Here is a 23,550-nt window from a genome sequence, read left to right on the forward strand (position 1 = left end):
GAGGAGGGAAAAGGGGCAGGTTAATTAAGGCTGAGCTGCCAAGTGCATATGATTGTATCCTGCGGGGAAACAAACAGGGCAACCCTGCTCAAAAGTAATCCCCAGAATTCAATGGTGCTTACTACGAGAAAAGTGGGCAAAGTATTGCATCCTTGTGTTGCAATCCTATACATGTCTACTGCTAAAAAGGACATCCCAGTGAGTTCAATGGGACTTACTTCCAGGTAGGTGTGTAAAGGACTGCCCTTTGAAAAACTACTTAGGTATAGTGATTATGGACAAAGGTGCCCCAGCTATGGAATCATTTCCATAAAGAGAGTCGCCTGATGCCCACATTGCTGCCCTTCAGGTGCCGAACTAACATTTTTATTTACCCATAAGAAAACATTTCTTCCCTTTGCTGATTATGCAGCTGTCTCCAACCTGCTACTTTAGTTTAGTTCTGTGTTTTATTATACAGTGGTACCTTGGGTTAAGTACTTAATTAGTTCCGGAGGTCCGTTCTTAACCTGAAACTGTTCTTAACCTGAAGCACCACTTTAGCTAATGGGGCCTCCTGCTGCCGCTGCGCCGCCAAAGCATGATTACTGTTCTCATCCTGAAGCAAAGTTCTTAACCTGAGGTACTATTTCTGGGTTAGCAGAGTCTGTAACCTGAAGCGTATGTAACCTGAGGTACCACTGTATTGTTTTCTTTTGAGCAGCACGCGGTCTGAAATCGAAGATGATGAGAGGCAACTTATCTATCTGTGTCTTAGAATTTCAACAGGTGCTGCTTAAAGGTGCTACAAAAACCTGTCCTTTTTACCATTTGGCCACCCTAAAAAAAAAAAGAGGGGGGAGGAATGGTGGCGGGTTAGTGGTGTGGTCAACCATGTGCTGTGCCTTCCTCTCAGCCAAGGATACGACAGGAGGTATCTGGTGGCGTCTTCCTGAGTAACCAATTCAGGCTGACTGGGCACAGGAACAGTTCCATTGGCCAGAAAGAAAGTGATGGGAATTTGTGGTGCTGGCAGGGCAGGGGGGTTAAGACTGAAGGTACCATTTCCCCATAAGCAGGAGCCCCCACCCCCAAGACAGAGGAGGGCTGGCTTGCCACCTTTTAGAGTAAGCAAGGCAATGCACATGGCCGTCTAAAGGGCATCCCCCAACCCCATAAGACTGCTAAGTTCATAGTCTAAAAGTGACCCAGCTGCAGCATGGATGGGAAGGAGAAGGGGACTCTGTGTTGGCCACCAGGCAAGGGCTTTTTCCACCTGCATTGCCCCACCTCAGAGCCCTCAGAGATTTCAGAAGGAAGTTGCTACCACGACCATTAATGTGAATCTGCTTTTTGATGAACTGAGTAGAAGACTATGAGTCATAGGGAGGTGGGGGGAGAGAGAGAGAGAGAGAAAGGGAGAGAGAGAGAGAGAGAATTCAGCAGTGCTTAATTTGTTTTTTGCTTGTTTGTTTGCTAATATTGTTGTTAATATTGTTTATACAGTGGCACCTCGGGTTACAGACGCTTCAGGTTACAGACTCCGCTAACCCAGAAATAGTACCTCGGGTTAAGAACTTTACCTCAGGATGAGAACAGAAATCATGCAGCGGCGGCGCAGTGGCAGCAGGAGGCCCCATTAGCTAAAGTGGTACCTCAGGTTAAGAACAGTTTCAGGTTAAGAACGGACCTCCGGAACAAATTAAGTTCTTAACCCGAGGTACCACTGTACTGTTTTGTGGATTGTAAGCACTTTGTGAACTTTATAATATGGCTTTTCTCGTGGTTGGGCTGTTATCTATTTTTTAAAAGTTGTTTTGTTAATGTTTTATAGGAGGTGGCCACTTTATTGATGACTTGGTAATTTGTATATCATCTGTGTTGCAATTGTGATGTTCTGCTATGTTGTTATTTATCGTACGTAAGCCGCTTTGGGACTCATGAGAGTTAAAAGCGGCATAGAAATATAAGAAATGAATGAATGGGAAAAGGAAAGTTACAGACTCCTGGAGGTCCCACTTCATGACAATGAAAAATATTTGAGAATATTTGATCAGTGAGGCAACTTTATGTATGACAAATCACGCATCAGCGCAAAAGCTTTATCCAAAATTATTCCCTGCCCCGCTGCTCTCTGTGATCAACTGGGTGTACCCTTAAAATTGTATGGAAAAAGTGTTAAAAAAATGTTTTAATTAAGCATAACATTTCAAAGTTTGACCAACTTAAAAAAATAAAAATAAATCTCAGCCACTTCTTTACCATCCACCAGCAGGGGGAGTAATTCAACCAATAATCTTAAACTAGAATACCTCTGGCAGTTTTTGCTGCAAATAGTTCCTGCACAAATTGATCTGCTCTTAAGTTCAGGTCTGTAAGCAGTGGTCATCGCCCACCATACTGACTTGAGCAAAGCTGGGTCAGGATTCAATGGCTGTTAATGTGGCATGAGATTGCTATAACTGCATGGTGCGGATGTGTGGCCTTAGTCACTGTGGTGTGTTTGAATGGGTTTTTTGCTCTAATGCTACTGTTTACATTCTTTGACCTTTTGGTCACTCTGCTCAGATGACGTCCCTTTCAGCTTATCAAGATCTTGACTGTTTTTAACAACAACAACAAACATCAAATGAATTGGCAGAGAGCTTAGAGAACATGGTCAATCATGTCTGGACTGGATGGACCAATGCTCTCGCTGTATAAGGCAACATCTGCACCCTATATTCATGCCTCCTCCCCACTCTACAACTAACCTTGGGGATTGTGGTTTGTTCCCTAGGAAGATGAGTTGACTGTTAAACCACTGCAACTCTGTGAGGCAAACAGGCAAACTCCCAGCACCCTTAACAAACGACAGATGCCAGGATTCTTCGGAGAAAGCCCTGACTGGATAAAGAGGTGTGATACGGTTTTAAAAGTGTAGTGTAGATGGGAGTCTTAGAGAGACCCCCTTCTATGTCCAAGCTTGTGAAATAAATATATACAGTGGTACCTTGGTTTTCAAACGCCTTGGTACTCAAATGCCTTGGTTCTCAAACACAAAAAACTCGGAAGTAAGTGTTCTGGTTTTTGAACATTTTTTTGAAGCCAAACGTCTGATGCGGCTGTTGTTTCTGGGGCACCTGCACCAGTCAGAAGCTGTGCCTTGGTTTTTGAACATTTTGGACGTCAAACGGACTTCCGGAATGGATTAAGTTTGGTGCTTTTGTTTTTGCTATTTATTTTGCGTTTTTGTTTTTGAGGCTTTTTCGGTTAATTTGTTTTTGTGACTGTGTGGAACCCAGTTCAGCTACCGTTTGACTGATTGTGTGACTGTGGAAATGGATAAAAGCCCCCCCATCCAAACAATGGCTACCATCAGTACAGGTAAGGGGGGGAAATTGTAATTTTTATCATCTACAATACTGTCTTATTTATTTTATAGTACAGCACATTGATTATGGCTTTCATTTTATGGATCAATGGTCTCGCTAGATAGTAAAATTCATGTTAAATTGCTGTTTTAGGTTTTCAAACGTCTGTTTTTAAAAGTCTGGAATGGATTAATCCGCTTTGCATTACTTTCTATGGGAAAGCGTGCCTTGGTTTTGGAACACTTCGGTTTTGGAACAGACTTCCGGAACGGATTAAGTTTGAGAACCAAGGTACCACTGTACAGCTAAAAGCAAGTGCTGAGGACCCACAGAAGAGGAGAGCAAAAATCTGGTCCTAAGTAGAGGGCACTCAATAACTTAATTTGGATTTTCAACCTGGAGATAGGGATCAGATCCTGGAGCAGGGGGACCAGGACCTGCAAATTCCTTCAGAACTGGTATGTTGCCTGCTGAGGCAACTGCAGATCTCCAAGATCTCTGCTGTATTTAGATGGGCACTAAACATGCTTCAGGCCTGAGACTGTTTCGAAGATGTTGCGACAATTAAACTGGTATTAAAACCAATACACTTCCAGCACAGGTAGGTATTAAGATTGTGAAGGTGATGAATTCTGTGCCAGATCCTAATCTTATCAGATGGATACACACAGCAGGAGACACACAGCATGGAATAAAAGGAGCTCCCAGCTCCACAGGTAAGCATGCTGGTTGTTAACTGCTGCCATTATTATCTGGTTTGGGGGGCTGTCTTAAATGTATCTACAGAGGAACATAGGAAGCTTCCTTAAACTGAGCCAGGCCATTGGTCCATCATCTACAGGGCTGTCTTAAGCATATGCGGTGCCGGGGTGCAAAGATCCACCTGGCACCCCCCCCCAAGTTCCCCAGTCCCAGGCACGCAGGAGGGTGGAGCCGGCCGGCCGCCTCAGTATCTCGCTGGCTCGGTTGCCCCCAAACTCGTGGTGCAGAGTTTGAGCCCACCGCTGTGCCCCAACCGACGGGCGGGCTCTTCCCTGGACTCAACTTTTGGGCCCTGGACTCTCAGCCTGGTGCCCCTGAGACATAGCTGTCAACCGTCCCTTATTTGGCGGGAAAGTCCCTTATCCCAGTGCCATGTCCCGCTGCTGTCCCTGATTGATGATGTCCCTTAAATTTCCTGGGTTTCAAAGGAAGCAGCTCCTCTCCCTCCCTCCATGCGGCCAGGGAGGCTCCAACTGTGTTGCTTGGCTGCGTTGCTCACCCAGTAAGGAGTCTAAGAATGACTGTGGGGGGTGGAGCTTGCATGCCTTGTGCTGATCAAATTGGCCTCGTTGCCTGGGGACTCGCCTTTGCTCAGCGCTTCCCAGCGGAGAGGTGACGGTGGTTTTCCTTGCTGCATCCCCTTTGCCGGGTTGCTGCGCTGGGGGAACCACCGCTTGAGGCTTCGTTTGGCTGCTGGCTGAGCTTTCTGCCTTTGGCTTGGAGGGGCTCAGAAGTTGAACATACCTGTGCTTGGAAAATCCCTTATTTTGGCTGCTGATCCCTTAGTTTTGAGGCTGCTGGTCCCTTATTTTCAAATCTGTAAGTTGACAGCTATGCCCTGAGAGCCCGGCACCCGGGTGCCCTGCACCCCTAGTGCCTATGGGTAAGACGGCCCTGATAATCTAGCTCAATACTTTGCCTACATTGACTGCCAGCAGCTCTCCAGAGTTTTAGGCAGGAATGTCAGGGACTGAACCAGGAATCTTCTGCATTCAAAGCAGTCCCACTACCTCTGAGCTACAGCTCTTTTCTAGCCACCCACCACAAATGATTGTTCTTGTTATAAGCCAGCTAGGGAAGGTGGTGTTGTTTTTTTGCCCTGAAAGGTGGAATACAAATTTATAAATGGACAAATGCATGCATAAATACATATGCTAATGATCCAATCTGAACAGCTCACTCCATAGCCTAACTGCCCCCTGCTTGCCCTTTTCAAACAAGATTCATGCTTCATAAAACAAACAATGCTAGCGGATGTGGCTTGGAAGCGGACAGGATATTTACCAGCTCTTCTGCTTCCTTTTATCTAGGAGGACCTTTACAAGCAACCCTGTCTTCCTTTCATCTATAAATATATGTACCTCTTCGGAGAGTTTGGGGAAATCTCGGGCGGGAGCTGACGTTCTTCTGGCTCTATTGACGCTGCAAGAACCCAAGGCGAGATTATGAAATGTGACCTGAATCGTGAGCAAGCTTCTCCTCTGGTGTAGGAGTGCGTGTCCACTCAGGCTTTGTGATTTTAAATAATGATTTATTTATTTTTTTAAAAGAGAAACAAAAGAGCTACGGACATTGTAGTACGATGGACCAGCAGGTAAATGTTAAAAGGGGGGGAACGAAAGAGTAAAGATGGATAAATTTTAAAAGGAAAGGCCTGCCTGTGCTAATCGGAATAGTTATGGAGACATTCACATTGATTCCAGGGCTAGAATTCCAGAATCTGGCATGGATTATCAGAAGCCTGGCCGGTCCATCAATTTCCCCATCGTGCTCCATGACTAGCAGGGGCAGACCAGGGTCTGTGGAGGAGCCACTTGCTACCTGATCCTTTAAAGTGGGGGCGCCAGGGAATTTCTTCATATAAACATTATAAAGCACATGCCCTACTGCTCAGCAATGGTCTACTACCCTAATTGCTCCCGATATACCTGAAGGAGCGTCTCCACCCCCATCGTTCTGCCCAGACCCTGAGTTCCAGCACCGAGGGCCTTCTAGCGGTTCCCTCATTGCGAGAAGTGAGGTTACAGGGAACCAGACAGAGGGCCTTCTCGGTAGTGGCACCCACCCTGTGGAACGCCCTCCCATCAGATGTCAAAGAGATAAACAACTACCTGACATTTAGAAGACGTCTGAAGGCAGCCCTGTTCAGGGAAGTTTTTAATGTGTGACATTTTAATGTATTTTTAATCTTTGTTGGAAGCCACCCAGAGTGGCTGGGGAGACCCAGCCAGACGGGCGGGGTACAAATTAATAATAATAATAATAATAATAATAATAATAATAATAATAATAATAACTGTTCAAAATGACTATATAGCTCTGTTCTAGCACGGATGTGGGTGCGTGGAGGCTTCTGTGCTTAAAATGTCAGCTTTCTTTTTCATTCAACAGAGCAACTTCCTAGTCATCGTGGCTTGTGGGGAAAAAAGCTACAAAAAGTGCCATTTCCCAATGAGACTCATGCTAATTAGAGGGAAGGATCTATTTGCTTCACACCAATCCCTGCCCTTCATTATGACTCCTGGCCTCTATTCTGCAATTATTATTTTTTTACAAAAAAAATTAAGGCTCTAAGAAGGACTCTTAAAATCTATTCCCCCCCCCAACCCCCAGCTCACAGGCCAAAGGCCTGGAGGGGGAAAAAATCCATAGTCTGGGATGTGGAAGGACATGGCATATTCCAGTTTTCACAAGTGGAATAAACTATGCAGGTCAGCGGTACAATTGTGCATAGACACGGGACCTGCTTCTTCTTCCTAGTTCATAATTCTACTCACTTTGAGGTTAGGGTGCAGTAAACAGCTGTGCTGGATCTTTTTCCTCACCTCTTGTGATTCATAAGCAGCTCCCTGTGAAGTTCTTGATGGCTTTTCGAGGCCCTTACAGGGTTGAGCAGCTTTTTAGGTTTGATAATGTCAGGGTTTCCGTCAATGTAATCTGGATGAGTCATGATATTCCCAATATCTGGCCTCTCTCTCTGTATTTCAGTATACATAGATGCTAGGAGGGGGAAAGAGGGGGAGGAGAGAAAGAAAGAAAGAAGGCCTCTGGATTATTATTTTTTTCTTCTTCTTCCAGATATATACCGTATATATGAATCATCTCAAGTCTGTGCCCTTCCGGATTACAAAGACTACCTGAGCAATGTCATTTCATGACAGTAAGTAAGCAGTTTGCACTGGACCTCTTGCATGGCGTTTGAGCTGAGCTCTCTAAGCTTTTGGAGGACTAACTCATGTTTTGACTCTGTGTGTGGAGAGTTCCACACAGATCCCCTCACCTCTTGAAAGAATGTGCCGGAACTCACTACAAACGCCTGAGTTCTGGCTGAAAAAAAAGCTCTCTCTCTTTCTCTCTCTGTTTGTGTGTGTGTGATTTATAATTGCTGTGTATCCTGGCATTGCAGGGACGTGGGTGGTGCTGTGGTCTAAACCAGTGTTTCCCAACCTTGGGCCTCCAGCTGTTTTTGGACTACAACTCCCATCATCCCTAGCTAGCAAGACCAGTGGTCAGGGATGATGGGAATTGTAGTCTCAAAACATCTGGAGGGCCGAGGTTGAGGAAGCCTGATCTATAGCATTTTACAAAGCAGCAGAAACCTCCAGGCCATTCAGCTGGAGGCCCAAGGTTGGGAAACACTGGTCTAAACCACTGAGCCTAGGGCTTGCTGATCAGAAGGTCGGCGGTTTGAATACCTGCAATGGGGTCAGCTCCCGTTGCTCGGTCCCTGCTCCTGCCAACCTAGCAGTTCAAAAGCCGCCAGTGCGAGTAGATAAATAGGTACCGCTCCGGCGGGAAGGTAAACGGCGTTTTTATGTGCTGCTCTGGTTCGCCAGAAGTGGTTTAGTCATGCTGGCCACATGACCCGGAAGCTGTACGCCGGCTCCCTCGGCCAATAAAGCAAGATGAGCGCCCCAACCCCAGAGTCGGCCACAACTGGACCTAATGGTCAGGGGTCCCTTTACCTTTATCCTGGCATTGCACACATGAGCCACACTGCTCACCAACCATCCCTGCGCATAGTGCTCCACAACCCCCGCCCCCATACAAGGGGGATGGGAATCCTGATTGGTCCAGGATTCCCCCTTGCATGGAAGAGATTCATCCGTGGCTACTAGCCATGATGGCTATGTTCCACTGTCAGAGGTAATGCGCTTCCGAAGGCCAGTGGCTGGGAATTGCAGGCAGGCAGAGGGCTGTTGAGCTCATGCCATGCTCCCTGACTTCCCATAGGCACAGGAGAACAGGATGCTCAACATTGACCTGATCCAGAAGGCTTCTTCTTATGTTCTTAGGTCCTCCTGTTCTCAGCTTGTGTGCACTGGGCCCCAGATCCCTAGAGGCGGTCGGCAATGTGGGTGCTGCGGGAGTGGGTCTGGCAGGTTCAGTGCCACTCCCTACCTCAATGCATGAGTGGTGGTCCCTTGAGTGACCCTCCAGCAAGGTAGGCAATGACATGGTATCCTGCAAATGCCGAGGCTACAACTCCTAGGGTTGCCATATTTCAAAAAGTAAAAAACCAGGACACCCTGAAAGTTGTTGAGCTCTTCATTAGTAAGACCCCAGAATTGTTGAGCTTAAAACACCCCGAAATTGTTGAGCTTTCCGGAAATTCCCCCTGGATGTCACTTCCGCCTTTGAAATCTCGGCAATGTCTGGAAAAATCCGGATGTATTTCAGCCCCAACGACTCCCATCATCCTTGACCATTGGGCCGTGCTGCCTAAAATATTCAGCTTGAACAGTGGCATAGCGTGGGTTGTCAGAACCCGGGGCAAGGCAAGTAATTTGCACCCCTAACCCGTGGATTTGCGCCCCCTAACCCGTGGATTTGCGCCCCCTAACCCTAACCCCCAGATGTTGCGCCCGGTGCGGCCGGCCCCCCCTGCACCCCCCACGCTACGCCACTGAGCTTGAACTCCATTTCCCCCCACCTTTCTGCCCCATTCCTCCACTTCTGTGACTGTCTACGCCCTGCATGCCAGAGTGATATTGCCGGACTTGTACGAAACGCTGAAAATGTCAGAGTTTGAGCAGAGAGGAAGAAGCAGGGCAGCGTTAAGTGAATTACGACCTGATAAAACCCATATACGTAAAAAACAGAATTCACAGTGTTGAAGCGGCTTCCTGCATCATTGCATGCTAACTGGGCTAGTGTCCCACTGGAGTGGGGCAGGGGGGGTCAAGGGAAGGGGAGAAAAACAGATCACAACTGATTACATCAGCATAATTGGGGCGAAAAGTTCAATGCTGCAATTAAACGCTGCAGGGTAGCGGATCCAGCCGCTCCGTGCACCAAATTGTTTTGCAGCAGTCGCAAACCCCATTCGGCTAGCAGGGAAAGAGAGGCTGGCTAGTTTTGTCTAGCTTGGCCACCGTTGTTGAGACAAAGACCTGCGGCTCACCCCGGCCTCTTACGAAACAAGAAACACCTGCTACACTCAGGAAAGTGCAGCTCCCTATCTAAGAATGATCCTTGTTGGAACAGTTCCTTCCTTTGTACAACTTTTTCAGTAAAAGTGTGTGTGGTTTTTAAATGCTTCTTCCACAGCTTTGGAAGCAAGAATCTTAGGGTGCTTCCAGAATCCAGACTGTCACTATTTTCAGGTGGGGTTCAGTCACACGCCAGCAAATTTGGGTTGACTGGGAGGTTTTTGCACAGCAAACTAATTTCCACAAAAGGTTGGGTTCTGTTTCGTTTTTGCGATAAGCAAAGCGATGGGGAAATGAACTTGCTTTGGTGCAGTGGTGTGTAACATCTCCACGAGCAAGTCAGAATGGATGCTCACTGAATAGCCAACTTCATCTGAACTCCCTGCCAAAACAGTTCAGGATGAATGTTCAATGAACAGATCACCTGGAAGCTTCCTTGCAGGCTATATGGCAATACTGCAAGCCAGGTAGTGGAGGGAGAGCTGTGGGGCCAGGACATAGGAGATCCTTGAGCGAGACCTACATTGGCTCCCAGTATGTTTCTGAGCACAATTCAAAATGTTGGTGCAGACCTTTAAAGCCCTAAACCAGGCTTCCTCAACCTCGGCCCTCCAGATGTTTGGAGACTACAATTCCCATCATCCCTGACCACTGGTCCTACTCGCTAGGGACCATGGGAGTTGTAGGCCAAAAACATCTGGAGGAAGCCTGCCCTAAACAGCCTCGGCCCAGTATACCTGCAGGAGCGTCTCCATCACCATCGTTCTGCCCAAAAACTGAGATCCAGTGCCAAGGGCCTTCTGCCTCGTTCCCTCACTGTGAGAAGCGAAGTTACCGGGAACGAGGCAGAGGGCTTTCTTCGTGGTGGCGCCCGCCCTGTGGAACGCCCTCCCATCAGATGTCAATGAAATAAACAACTACCTGACTTTTAGAAGACATCTGAAGTCAGCCCTGTATAGGGAAGTTTTTAATGTTTGATGTTGTATCGTGTTTTTAATATTCTGTTGGGAGCCGCTCAGAGTGGCTGGCGAAACCCAGCCAGATGGGTGGGGTATAAATAATAAATTATTATTATTAACAAGACCTTGCTTTCTGCATTATGTTGCTATCTCCAGCCTGAGCTTCTCATCTGTAAGATGGTCATAAGATTGACCTACCCCACAAGTTTTGATAATGATTGCAAAATGACTACCAACTTGCCAGCAATGGTCCTGGATGGTTAGAGTGTGGTGCTGATAATGTCAAAGTTGCTGGTTCAATTCCCCATAAAGGGAATATTCCTGCATTGCAGAGGTTTGGACTAGATGATCCTCAGAGTCGCTTCCAACTCTATGATTCTAAGGGAAGGATGTTTCCATCATGGGTGAGGTGAGATCAAGCAGCTCAGTCCCACTTTCTTCCCTCAGAGGATTTTGTTGGGAGCTGCTACAAAACCAGGGAAGAACCTAGAGCCTGTTCATTGCCAGATCGATACAGTGGTACCTCGGGTTACAGACACTTCAGGTTACAGACTCCGCTAACCCAGAAATAGTACCTCGGGTTAAGAACTTTACCTCAGGATGAGAACAGAAATCATGCGGCAGCAGCGGGAGGCCCCATTAGCTGAAGTGGTGCCTCAGGTTAAGAACAGTTTCAGGTTCAGAACGGACCTCCAGAACGAATTAAGTATCACTGTATGTGGTTAAAACATTTATATCCCACCTTTGTTCCAAGGAAAAGGTGACACACATGGTCAGAGCATCAGCAAAAGGTCCCAGGTCTAGTCCTTGGCACCTCCAGGTGGGGTTTAGAGAGACACCTGTCTGCAACCCTGCAGAGCCTCTGCCAGCCAGTGTAGACAATACTGGGGTAGGTGGACTAATGGTCTGACTGAGCATAAGGCAGCTCCCTATGTTCCCAAGTCTCTTCCCCCTCACTTCCATCCTCATGCCCACCCTGAGGTAGATTGGGTTGAGATGTGTGATAGGCCCAAAGTCGTTCAGTGAGCTTCATGGCTGAGTAGGGGTCTGGCCCAAGTTTCTGCCAGTCAGAGTCTGATGCACTAATCACTACACCACACTGCCTCTCTAGTTTATGAAAGTCCCTTTGCCACATAAAATGCTCTTGCTGAAGTCATACACTGGCTTTGATATCCAATGGTTGTTGACTCCCCCCAAAAACTCTCCACTTGTCACATTGAAATGAATTTTTTGAAACGTTGGAGGCAGGGGAAGAAAGAAACAACCTTGAAAACCTATTTAATTTGCCCTCTAAAGTAAAGGAAAATGAGAAGCTGGAGAGCCTTTTGTTTTGCGATCTCTCGGCCTTTGTGACAAACAAGTGTTCCCACTTGGATATTTGAGTGTAAAATGAGAGGAGCAGGGAGACGCCAGTTCCTGGGCAATCTGTCAGGAGAAAGGAACAGCCTCTGGTTGTTATTCATCCCTCTCACTCTTACGTAAACCCTGAGCTCCTCACTGAAGAGGACTGGACTTTGTTCTCGCAACGAGAGGCTGAATTAATTTGCCGACATCCCAGAATGTTCGAAACCAAAGAAATCGATGGCAATGAGTGGACAGGAAGGTATCTCAAGACTGGGGTTGGGAGCTCCTCCTTGCTCTGGCCAAAAACGGAAACAAAAGACTTGTTCACACGTTACACTGAACGCAGGCACAAGCCGTCTGTGCACATGTACAAGGGCTTGTGTGAAAGAGTGCACACTTTTCAACACTTGCTGAAAGCCACTCCTGTGCTCTTTGCATGCTGCTTCCCAAACATCTGACAGACGGCTGGCAAATCTCCTTGCTCTATGGTTCGTAAGTGCCCGAAAACCAAGGCACTGCCAGGCACTTGGGAAGAGCCGAGCAAGGGGCTTTGATGGGACAAACCACCTGCCAATATTGTGCTGACATCAAGTGATTGACAGGTGGATTGTCCTGCCCATCTGCCAGAGCTGGCCTATGGGGGGTGGGGTGGGGCAGATAAGGATCAGGCTTGCTGGACTAAAGAAGTTTCCCACCCCGGCCTATGAGAATAATAGCGGCTTTTGTCTTGTGCAGCAGTACCAGGGCTGGCTCAAGACATTTTGCCGCCTGTGGCAAAAGGCAAGATGGCGCCCTTCCTCCTATTCCATGTACAGAAGCTGACTGGACGGCCGGTTGAATCTTATTTCAATGCTGGTAACAGGACAGCATATCTCCCACCATACCTGAGGGCAGCACGCTGGCTTAGAGGATGCAGACAGTCTGCGTGGAAAACACAGACCCCAACACCCTCAACACTGCCCTGCTCCCCAACATCTGCTGCCTGAGGTGGCCACCTCATCCTGCCCGATAGTAGGGCCGGGACTGAGCAGCATGCAGATCACGGTGCACTTGCAAACATTACCAGGTGCCTGGCTTGACAGAGAGCAGAATCTTGACCCGGAGACAGCTCAGAAGGATTGCCAGAAAGATTGTATGGATCAGTGCAAAGCTCAGAGTGACTGAAGCATGAACATACTTCAACAAGCTGAGTGAGTTTCAGACAAATATTTACAAAAAGGAGAGGTATAGCAGGTTTTTGCTGGACCTCACCTTGCGGAAGCATGAGCTTCGTAAGGAATGTGTGGTTCTCTCTGGAAACAAAGGGAACAGTTTCTGAATATTGACGTGGCAAAGCTAACACGACACATAGTACTCAATAACTAGGATCTTAGCATTTTTTTTCTGTAGTCATCAACATTTTGAATCTTACACCTGGATCCGGAACCTCCTCCTGATAGCTTCTGCCCTTAACCACAAGGCAACATCATTAGGCCATGGAGTAGTGGGGCATTTTGAAGTGCAGAAGCTCATTATGACATCCCCAAGGAGAGTCCAGAAATGCCGCCAGCTCTGTAGGTCTACTGTATGTATATGTACACACATACACCAAAGAGTAGCAGTACACAATAATACCCTATTTATTAGGATCAACATGGCTGTAATCCTATGCACAACTCCCTTGAAGTCAGCTTCAATGATTTCATAGGTTTAGCTTGCAAACATACTGAGCTTCAGCACACGACCTTTGGGCTGAAAAAAGGCAACGTTTAGCTTTAGAATGCAGACGATCTTGCAAAGAAACAGCTAGCATGAAGTAGGAACGCCCAACAAAGAAAAGGGAAGCTGCGTCCAATCTCTGCTTGATTATTTTCCTCTTTCTCTGATTTCCCCTCTTCTGATCACTTACCGACAAACTTGAAAACCTTGTTGTTCCCTCCTTCACTTTTGCTTTTCAAAAGGAGCAACGTTATTCCTGCTACAGCACTTTTCAGCGTACAAAGCATTCTGCAGTTTTGGGTGGAATCTACACACACGTTAAAAACATTGTGAAAATGATTTTTTTTTTAAAAAAAAAACCGTTTTGAAAAATTCATTTAATTTGCTATAGCTCACATTCGCCATCTGGTGTCACAATTGTATATTGCACTTTACGACACATTCAAAACGTTTCATTTGCAGCTGTATAGCCGAGTCCCTTATTTCCTAATATAACAGCCCTACCTTCCTTTTCACCAATGAACGTTAAATCCAATAACAGATCTATCAATGACCTCTCTTACTTGGCATCTCGTGGTCTCTCGGACCAAGATGGCAGCAACACCTTCTTGTTACACACCTGTCTCATAAGAGCAAAATCAGGGCAGCTGGCGATGCTGATCTCTATGCTGAGAGATAGCCAAACCCACTGCAGTTCAAACTAGTCTTAAGACCACATCTGACAGAATTAGATTAGTTACACTGGCAATCATTTACAATCTGTTTGGGGTATTTGGTAATGTTTTAGACTCCATGGCAACTGGAGGAGAAGCGGGGGTGGGGTGGGAAGCATTTTAAAATGGGAACGATCTCTGCTAGGGAAGGAATATCTGAGAAGGAGGGTCAGACTAATACAGATTGATGCAGGTCGATACAGGGGTAGGTGAACTTTTAGGTAACCTGGTCCCAAAGCTGCTCAGGGCTTTTTATTTGTTAGCAACAAGGCCCGGAACATGGCCCAATAGCTGATTGGCAGCCAATGCAGTTCTCTCAGCACATGTGCACATCCAAGTGCTCTGGACAAGAAACACTCAGTGTGCCCGAGTCTTTGGGGAAATCCAACCTGTGCTGAGTTTTCAGCAAAATCAGACCATGGCAAGGCAGTTGAACACTGCCTATATAGGGAAAAATGGTAAAAGACGCCTGGATGGTTAAATCCAATCAAAGGCAACTATGGGGTTGTGGCGTTCATCTTGCTTTTCAGGCCGAGGGAGCTGGTGTTTGTCCACAGACAGCTTTCCAGGTCATGTGGCCAGCAGGACTAAACCGCTTCTGACACAATGGAACACTGTGACAGAAAACAGAGCGCATAGAAACGCCGTTTATCATCCCGCCACAGTGGTACCTACGTATCTACTTGCACTGGTGTGCTTTCAAACTGCTAGGTTGGCAGGAGCTGGGACAGAGCAACGGGAGCTCACTCCGTCGCGGGGATTTGAACTGCCGACCTTCCGATCAGCAAGCCCAAGAGGCTCAGTGGTTTAGACCACAGTGCCACCCACGTCCCGACATATTTATATACTGAGGCATTAGAAGGGTTGTGCTCAAACCCAACCCACGAGTGATGATGTCACAGGAACTGCTTCTCCACAGTTGTGAGGAACAGCCCAGGATGCTATGCTGCTGATGGCAGACTGGCAGTAGATAATTAAATTTTTTTTAAAAAAATTAAAAAATTAGAACCTATTTTTTTCCGGCCTTCTAAAAAGAAGCATCACGCTAAAAAGGCCACTTCCATGTTTTGTGGCAAGATAAAAATAGGCTGCATAAAGAAGCATTGTCATTTGCTAAAAGCTGTTGCCTATTAATTCTATTAAGTGAGCGCAAGTTCTTGCGCTTTGACAGAGGATGAAAAATGTTCCCTAAGCAAATTTTCTACATCATTCTTTTTTTAAAGGAATAAATACCATTTTTATTAAATTTTCTGTTTTACAATTTCAGATAATTTTTTTACATACTTAAGATATCAATGACCTCGCTTCTTCTCTTTCCATGGTTCATTTTGCATATCTTATATCCTTGGATATTTTACAAAAACTATACCAATTGGTTTTCCATTATTACACAGCTTATTTACACTGTTGAATTTATTTTAATGCTGCCAGCGTTTTCAGCTGTACACAATTATTTCCCATATATTCAATAAACGTTTTCCAATCTTCTTTAAACGTATGCTCTTCTTGTTCTCTTATTCTATATGTTAAGTCTGCAAGTTGTGCGTATTCTGTCAACTTGAAGTTTCCATTCTTCTTTAGTTGGGACCTCGCTCATTTTCCATTTTGGGGCTAATGAAACACAGGCCGCAGTTGTTGCATACATAAATAACCTTTTTCTGATACCTGGGAATTTAATTCTTGATCTCCTAAATCTTTCATCGCCATCATTAGATGTTTTTTATCTAAGCTAAAAGCACCACTTCTTTAAATCTTTTTTTAATTAGGAGGACGATCAATTCCTCTGATACTTCCAGCTATTAAACCATACCGCCTACAGCTCTGCTGATATCTTTAGAATTGTGTTGCTGACCAGGATTTTGCACTGTGGTACGAACGTGGCTTCAACACTAACCTTTTCTCTGGAAGTGCTATATTGAGCTTACTCAACTTTTTTTTACGGAGAATCCAGAACACATCATGGCTGACAAATTGCATTTCCACTGCTTTAGGAGCATAGGATGCTGTCTTATGTCATACTGGCGATCCCTTTAGCTCAGTACTGTCTACACCAGGCACCCCCAACCTGCAGTTCTCCAGATGTTTTGGCCTACAACTCCCATGATCCATTTGTGGCTTAGGGCCCTCATATCTACAGGACCGCCTCTCCTGTTATGTCCTACAGAGGACCTTAAGGTCCATGAATAACCATAGTTTAGAGGTCCCGGGCCCTAAGGAAGTCAGGCTATCCTCCACCAGGGCCAGGGCCTTCTCAGTGATGGCTCCGACCTGGTGGAATGCTCTGTCCCATGAGACTACGGCCCTTCAGGATTTAACCTCCTTCCATCAGGCCTGTAAGACAATGCTATTCCGCCTGGCCTTTAATTTGAATTCAGCCTGATCTTTTATTTCCCTCCCCTCCCCTTTTATGAAGATCACCCGCTCTGAGACCCCACAGCTAATTCTCCCCTGGTCTCCTTGCTGGCCCAAGTAGGACCAGTTCAGACAGCTAGCCCTGGGGATTATCTAATGCTTAATTCCCCTAAACTGATTTTTGAATTTTATTGTTATTCATGTTTTTATACTGTATTTTATGCTGCTTTTATAATTAAGTGTTTTAAATTTGTTGTTAGCCGCCCTGAGCCTGGTTTTTGAACCGGGAAGGGCGGGGTATAAATAAAAATTTATTATTAGTAAGGTAAAGGGACCCCTGACCATTAGGTCCAGTCGTGACCGACTCTGGGGTTGTGGCGCTCATCTCGCTTTATTGGCCGAGGGAGCTGGCGTACAGCTTCTGGGTCATGTGGCCAGCATGACTAAGCTGCTTCTGGTGAACCAGAGCAGCACACGGAAACGCCGTTTACCTTCCCGCCAGAGCGGTACCTATTTATCTACTTGCACTTGGATGTGCTTTCGAACTGCTAGGTGGGCAGGAGCAGGGACCGAGCAACGGGAGCTCACCCCATCACAGGGATTCGAACCACCGACCTTCTGATCGGCAAGTCCTAGGCTCTGTGGTTTAAGCCACAGCGCCCCCCGCGTCCCCCCAAAATTTGTTATTATTATTATTATTAGCTAACAGGACCAGAAGTCAGGGATGATGGGAATTGTAGTCCAAAACATCTGGAGGGCCGAAGGTTGGGGATGCCTGGTCTACACTGACTGGCAGCTTCCTGAGGAATGTATGCTTTCCTTCCATGTTTTTCCCACAACAAAATGTAATTGCAACCCAGCCTGGCCAGTATCAAAGCACTGCTGACTGTTTTATTTATTTATGAATTCATAAGAGTACAAAATACAGAACTGGAGAAGAAGCAATAGATACATTACGTCAATCCATAATTCTATTCCATCAACTTCCCGTCCAGCCTTCCATGGCTCCCTAAAGTTTCCCATTCCTGCTGCATATTCTATTTTTCCTAACTATTTAAACATTCAAATTCTTCTCATTATAAGCTTTAACTGCTGAGCTTACTCCAAACCAACTAAAGCTCTAACATTTTTGCAATGGTATTTTAGGTAGTCTACAAACGGCTTCCACTCCTCTTTAAATCTTTCCTCTTCTTGCTAATTCTGCGTATTCCATTTCATCTGCCACTCCTCCTTCGTAGGTACGATCTTCTCTCTCAGTTTTCGTGCATATAGTATTCTCGCTGCTGTAGTGGCATACATAAACAAATTTGTTTGTTTACTTGGTACCTTGGACCTCATTATTCCTAACAGGAAGGCCTCTTTGGAAAGGTCTTCCGAAATACTTTTTTCAATTCATTATATATCATTTCCCAATATTATTTACGGTATTTTTTGCTCTATAAGACCCACTTTTTCCCTCCTAAAAATAAGGGGAAATGTGTGTGCGTCTTATGGAGCGAATGCAGGCTGCGCAGCTATCCCAGAAGCCAGAACAGCAAGAGGGATCGCTGCTTTCGCTGCGCAGCAATCCCTCTTGCTGTTCTGGCTTCTGAGATTCAGAATATTTTTTTTCTTGTTTTCCTCCTCCAAAAACTAGGTGCGTCTTATGGTCTGGTGCATCTTATAGAGTGAAAAATACGGTAAGTACTCTACAGGTCCACCACATGTGACAAAAGGTTCCATCTGTACCTGTACACTTCCAATATTTATCTGATTCTGACTTATACATTTTTGCTAATTCATTTGGCGACAGGTATGATCTGTAAATCATTTTCCAATAATTTTCCTTAAGAGCCATAGCACGCCGTGAATTTTAATCCTCTTTTCCCACAGCTTCCCCCACAAATCTAACTCTATATTGTGGCCCACATCTATAGCCCAATTGATCATTGCCGTTTTCACCATTTCATCCTTTGTCTCTCATGCTAACATTTTTAGGGAAGACTTTTCTTTAGTTAAAAGCTTGGTTTCTGCTCCTTTAATTGTTTCCTGTTCAGCATAGCTGGGCGATAAGTGACTAATTGCTCCTTAATTAGGCAGGTTCTGTTCACTGCAGGGAGAAGCTTTAACGGCTGGCTTTCTTTTATTACATTTTGTTTTCTTTCTTTTGTAGCAAAATTATATTGTTTTAGCTACCTAAGAAAAGGGGGAAATGGAAGATGATGTAGTCAAAGCTCTACTGCAGTGGAGGAGCTTATTAATTAAGAGGTACTTAATCATTATTCCTCACAGTCATACTGAACAGGAAGCAACAGAATGGCAAGAAGCTACAAAGAGGAAGCTATTAATTAATTTTTCAGGGGACCTTGGCTGAACAGAGCTTATTTGTTACTGAACAATACTGAAGGGTTTTGGCCACAGCATAAGGTGTTGCTGGGTAACTCAGGGCTATATGCTGTGTTGCCTGAAGCCACTATTTAAATTAGCGCTAAACTAAAGTAATTGGACAGTGATTTTTTTTTTTTATGCCTTCAGGAGGGCGAAGCAAAAGTAGCCCTCAAAGGCGAAATTCTAACGTTGGAGGGAGTGAATTACCATATTGGAGGGAGTGGATTTACCACATCAGGTGAAGCAACAGACTATTTCACAGTTTTTCTTACTTTAAAAAAAGCTGCAACCAAAATAAGTAGCCAGGGCTGTGGTGTTCCTCACTGCCAACAGAATTACCTAGTGCAAACAGTGCTATGACAGAGCATCTTCCCCATTATTTGTAAGAGAAAGAAAGGGAAAATGACATCCCCCGCTGAGAGGCGATACACCACCACTGGACAAAAATCAAGACCATTTCATTTGATTTAACTTAAATTGGAAGTCGGTCCCCTTAATATCTTGTTGCACAACTTTGTCAATGAACTTCTTGAATGCAGTCCGTTAATTTTCAGTTTATTTTCATGTCTCCAGTAGTCCCTGTCCCTCCACTGATATCCTGTATACTAGGGATGGGGAACTGTCATCCCACAGGCCCAATAATGGGTCCAATTTTGCCTGCAAGGCCATTTTCCCCAAAACACACCCACCTGCCCACTAGCTGACATCACTGGTCAGTTTATGGGTGGGAGGTCAGGGTTTAGTCCTGAATTAGCTGCACACCATGTTCCCAGCAGGAAACAGCCAAGGCAGCAGAATTTTACCCCTACTCATCGGCGTTAAAGCTCTTTGCAAAAGCACTCTTTGAAGCAGCTCTGCTTTAAGCAAGTGGGTAGGTGGGTGACAAGAGAGGAGAAAGGAGCCTTCTCTCCCCCACCATCAGTACCTGCCTGCTCTCTTAAGGGAGAAGCCTGGGACTGCTTCAAATACCATTTTTGCTAAGGCCTTTAAGACAACTCCCCATGCTCCTGTTTCAGTCTCTGGAGGCTGAAAAGGGCGTGTGGATGCTGTCGCAAAGCCCTTTGCAATAGTGCTTTCTGAAACAGCCGCCCCAGTTCTCCTTTAACAGCAAACTGAAGCTCTCAGGTTACTTTCCAGAGAAAGGGGCATTACTTCAAGTACAGAGACAATATACGTCCCCGAGAAGTGAGACTTGGAATCTTTTCTCCTTGACTAACACAGTTGGTGTTTCCAAGAAGCTGACATTACAGTGGGCTATTAAACAAAAGTAGCATTTTGCCTGCCAAAGTACAGATATTAAATACAAAAGGGTTTCCATGCCAACTTGAACTCTCCCTCCTCCTTTTCAAGGTTTCGGTGACCAAATCTGATATTTTCCGAACTCTGTCAAAAAAGCCTTGTCCAAATAAAATGGATTTTAGAAATAATGCCTTAAAAAAAGAGAGAAAGAGAGAGAGAATGAAGTACAGTGCCTCACCTCCTCTTGAAAAGCAGGAATACCAAGCACTGTGGAGATTTTGAAGGTGTAGAAGAATATCCCTATTTTACAAGTCTGCTGAAGCCCAACTCAGTTACAGTACAATTGGGAATGGCTGACTTACAGCACAATCCTAACTAACCATGTATACTTAGAAGTAAATCCCATTGAATTCAATGGAGCTTATTCCTAATTGGTTTAGTTAGCAGCTCAGTCTCACACTCCATGGTATGGGTAGATCAGGATCTACTGATTGATTTCTAAAGGATTTGCAGCAGATTAGCAAATTGGATTGTTTAAATATCAACCACCTCGGGCCCTATCAGGAGAGGCCCTCTTGGTGGTGGTGCCTCAAGTTACGGCCTGGATGGATTTCCTCTGCAACAGGGTCTTCTTGGCAGTGGCTCCAAGTGGTTTTTAAAAACATTCCTGTTTACCCAGGCATCTGACGGCTGATAGACACAGGCCATGGCAACCGTGAAATTCGTAACGGTGGGGGTATGTGATTGTTTCTAAACGTTCATAGATGTTCTAAATATTTTAAATATGTTTTATTTTAACTATACACTGTTTTAATTGCCTTCAGCTCTGAAGTTTGCCAGCCTGGGATCCTTTGACGGAAATTTAATGAATGAATAAAGGAAGATGGCCAAAATGAAAAAGGGCAGCTCCCCCCCCCCCCCTTTTAAATTAAGATGGTGAGGATTTCATTCTGGTCTGTCACCCAAGCCTTGCCCTCTCTGGCCAATGATTGGCAAACCTGAATTCCAGTTGATGGCGGGCTGTCCTGCCCTCCTTTGTGGCCGGTTGGGGGAATTCCCAAACAGACAGGCCTAGGATGGAGAAGCCTTTTCCCCCATGGAGCCAAGGCCCTTACATAACGGGCTGCAACTGGGTAAGAGGCCAGTTTGATAGTAAAATCAAATTTTGAGTATGTGGTCAGAGGTGGGACCCTGGTCCTTAATTCTACATTTTGTGGTCAGGTAAGTGGGTTACTGTGGGGGGGCTGGTGATAAAAACCCATATGATTTTGTGGGCACCAAGTGCATCTGGACTCTTATGACATGTTTTCAAGTCTGCAAACAGGATACACATTCCACTGTGTCAAAAAGCCAAATGCCAAGAGATAGTTTTCATGCGGCTGAGGAGTGGCTGATAATTTATTTCATTTCCATTCCGCAAGCTGACACAAAAGAGGCAAAACTTCACAGCACACAATCCCCCCCATTGTTTCTGAAGGTTCTGCTTTGCAGTTTCCACAGTGCAAGCCAACGTGCTTTGTACAATGGGGCCTACGGCCTAGTAAAACGTGTTTAGGATTGCAGCCTTATTGTATTCGCAGATCAGCAAAGAAATGAGTCGGATTTCTGAAAGATTAGGGCTAGGGTGGTTTGCCAGATGAAGAGTCGATTAATCCCCTTGCTTTTAAAGTTACCATAATGCCCAAACCACAATATTAATGCCTTTTTGAGAATACTGAAGGCGAGAAATGTGAAATATCCTGCAATCTAGGCAACCTCCCGCCCAGCCTCATTGTTAGATTGAACCTGGGTACGAACCACACTTTTAAGCACATTTAAAGCGCATCTCCACAAGGTATCCTGGGAACTGTAGTTTTTTAAGGGTGTTGGGAATTATAGCTCCGGGAGGACTAGAGTTCCCAGTATTTTTGGGGGGGGAGACCATGTGCTCTAAAGGTAGGGTGTGTATGCCGCCAGAGACATACTTTACATTCTGTGCTTGATTTAGTGCCTCAGTAACACACCTGTCTTAGGCATGCTAATAGAAATGCACCACAGCCTTCTTCAAACTGGTACCCTCCAGATTTCGTTGAACTTCAACTCCCATCCAGAGCCGTCTTAAGCATATGCGGCGCCGGGGCGCAAAGATCTGCCCGGCGCCCCTAGGTTGCTGTTCGCCTGCTGCTTCCCACCCCCCCGCTGCATGGCGGCTGTTTCGGCTACAAACACAGCGCCCGGAGCGTCATGTAACGTTGTGGGCACTGCGCGACACATCCTGTTGCGTGCGCCAAGCTGCGGGTTCCTTTGCTGGCTTTTCCGCTGTCTGCGCATGCTCCCAGCACCACCCAACGTGGGATGCCAGCGCAGAATGCAAGTGGCAGTGGAGGAAAGATCTCTGGACGGGATCCGCATGCTCCTATTCATTGGGATTTTTTGCTGCCGTCGGCACTGTTGGCGTGCGGCAGATCCCGTCTGGAGATGTTTCCTCTGCTGCCACTTGCATTCTCACGCTGGCACCCCACGTTGGGTGGCGCTGGGAGAGTGTGCCGACAGCGGAAAAGCCAGGAAGGAACCCACAGCTCGGCGCATGCAACAGGATGCATCACACAGTGCCCAGAACGTTACACGGCGCTCCGGGCGCGGCGTTTAAACAGTTAGCCGCCGTGCAGCTGGGGCAAGAGCCAACAGCCGAGCCAAGCAGAGCCCGTCGGAGTGCCGCAGGCTCTTCTGCTGTGGGCGGCTTGACGTGAGTTCAGGGGCAAGTGTTGGAGTCCAGGAAAGAGCCGCCCGCAGAAGAGCCTGCGGTGCTCTGACGGGCTCAGCTCCACTCGGCCGTGGGCAGTTTTTCCCTGGACTCTAACACTCGGCCCTGGACTCTCAGCCTGGCGCCCCTGAGAGCCTGGCGCCTGGGTGCCGTGCACCCCTAGCACCAATGGTTAAGACAGCCCTGCTCCCAGCATGGCCAATGCTCAGGAATGATGGGAGTTGTAGTCCCTGGAGGGCACCAGTGGACCTTTTAAAGCAAAGGCTGAGGGATAAGTAACAGCTTTTCTTTACCTCAGACGGCGAATGTGCTGGACAGTGGAACTAATGCACACCACAGGCCAAGACATTCTGCTGCAGCCTCCTTTCCTTGACCCTGTTCTTCCCCCACTTCTGCTTATCACCACATTATCTGATTAGGGCTGCCACCTGAAGGTCTTAACATGATCTTAACATACAGAGGAAAAGGGACAATTTCCCCACATCATTAAAAGTAGTAAAACAAACAAACAAAGACAATAAAAGCCCCATCCCTGGGGTGACCTGGCAGATATCCCTTGATCTGCATGGCGAGCCACTTATACCTGAAGAAGCATCTCCACCCCCATTG

General features: G+C 46.2%; 1 protein-coding gene and 1 long non-coding RNA gene across 3 annotated transcripts in view; one reads left to right on the plus strand and one right to left on the minus strand.

Moving 5' to 3' along the window:
• FAM107A (family with sequence similarity 107 member A) overlaps positions 1–23,550 on the minus strand; it is a 32,657-nt gene that overhangs the window by 4,778 nt on the left and 4,329 nt on the right. For both annotated transcript variants that reach the window (XR_014545061.1, XM_083602572.1), the window contains exon 2: positions 6,920–7,094. Coding sequence is in view for 1 of the 2 variants with exons in the window: in XM_083602572.1 (XP_083458698.1) it covers positions 6,920–7,094 (175 nt within the window). In the remaining variant the exon portion in view is untranslated. The remainder of the gene's footprint in view (positions 1–6,919; positions 7,095–23,550) is intronic.
• On the plus strand, positions 8–14,676 carry LOC310757407. Its single transcript, XR_014545169.1, has 5 exons — positions 8–446; positions 675–781; positions 1,486–5,586; positions 7,173–7,254; positions 12,565–14,676. It is a non-coding gene; the product is annotated as an uncharacterized lncRNA (long non-coding RNA).

The sequence above is a fragment of the Podarcis filfolensis genome (genome assembly GCF_964270895.1).
Source record: "Podarcis filfolensis genome assembly, chromosome: 2".
In the NCBI taxonomy this organism is placed as follows: Eukaryota; Metazoa; Chordata; class Lepidosauria; order Squamata; family Lacertidae; genus Podarcis; species Podarcis filfolensis.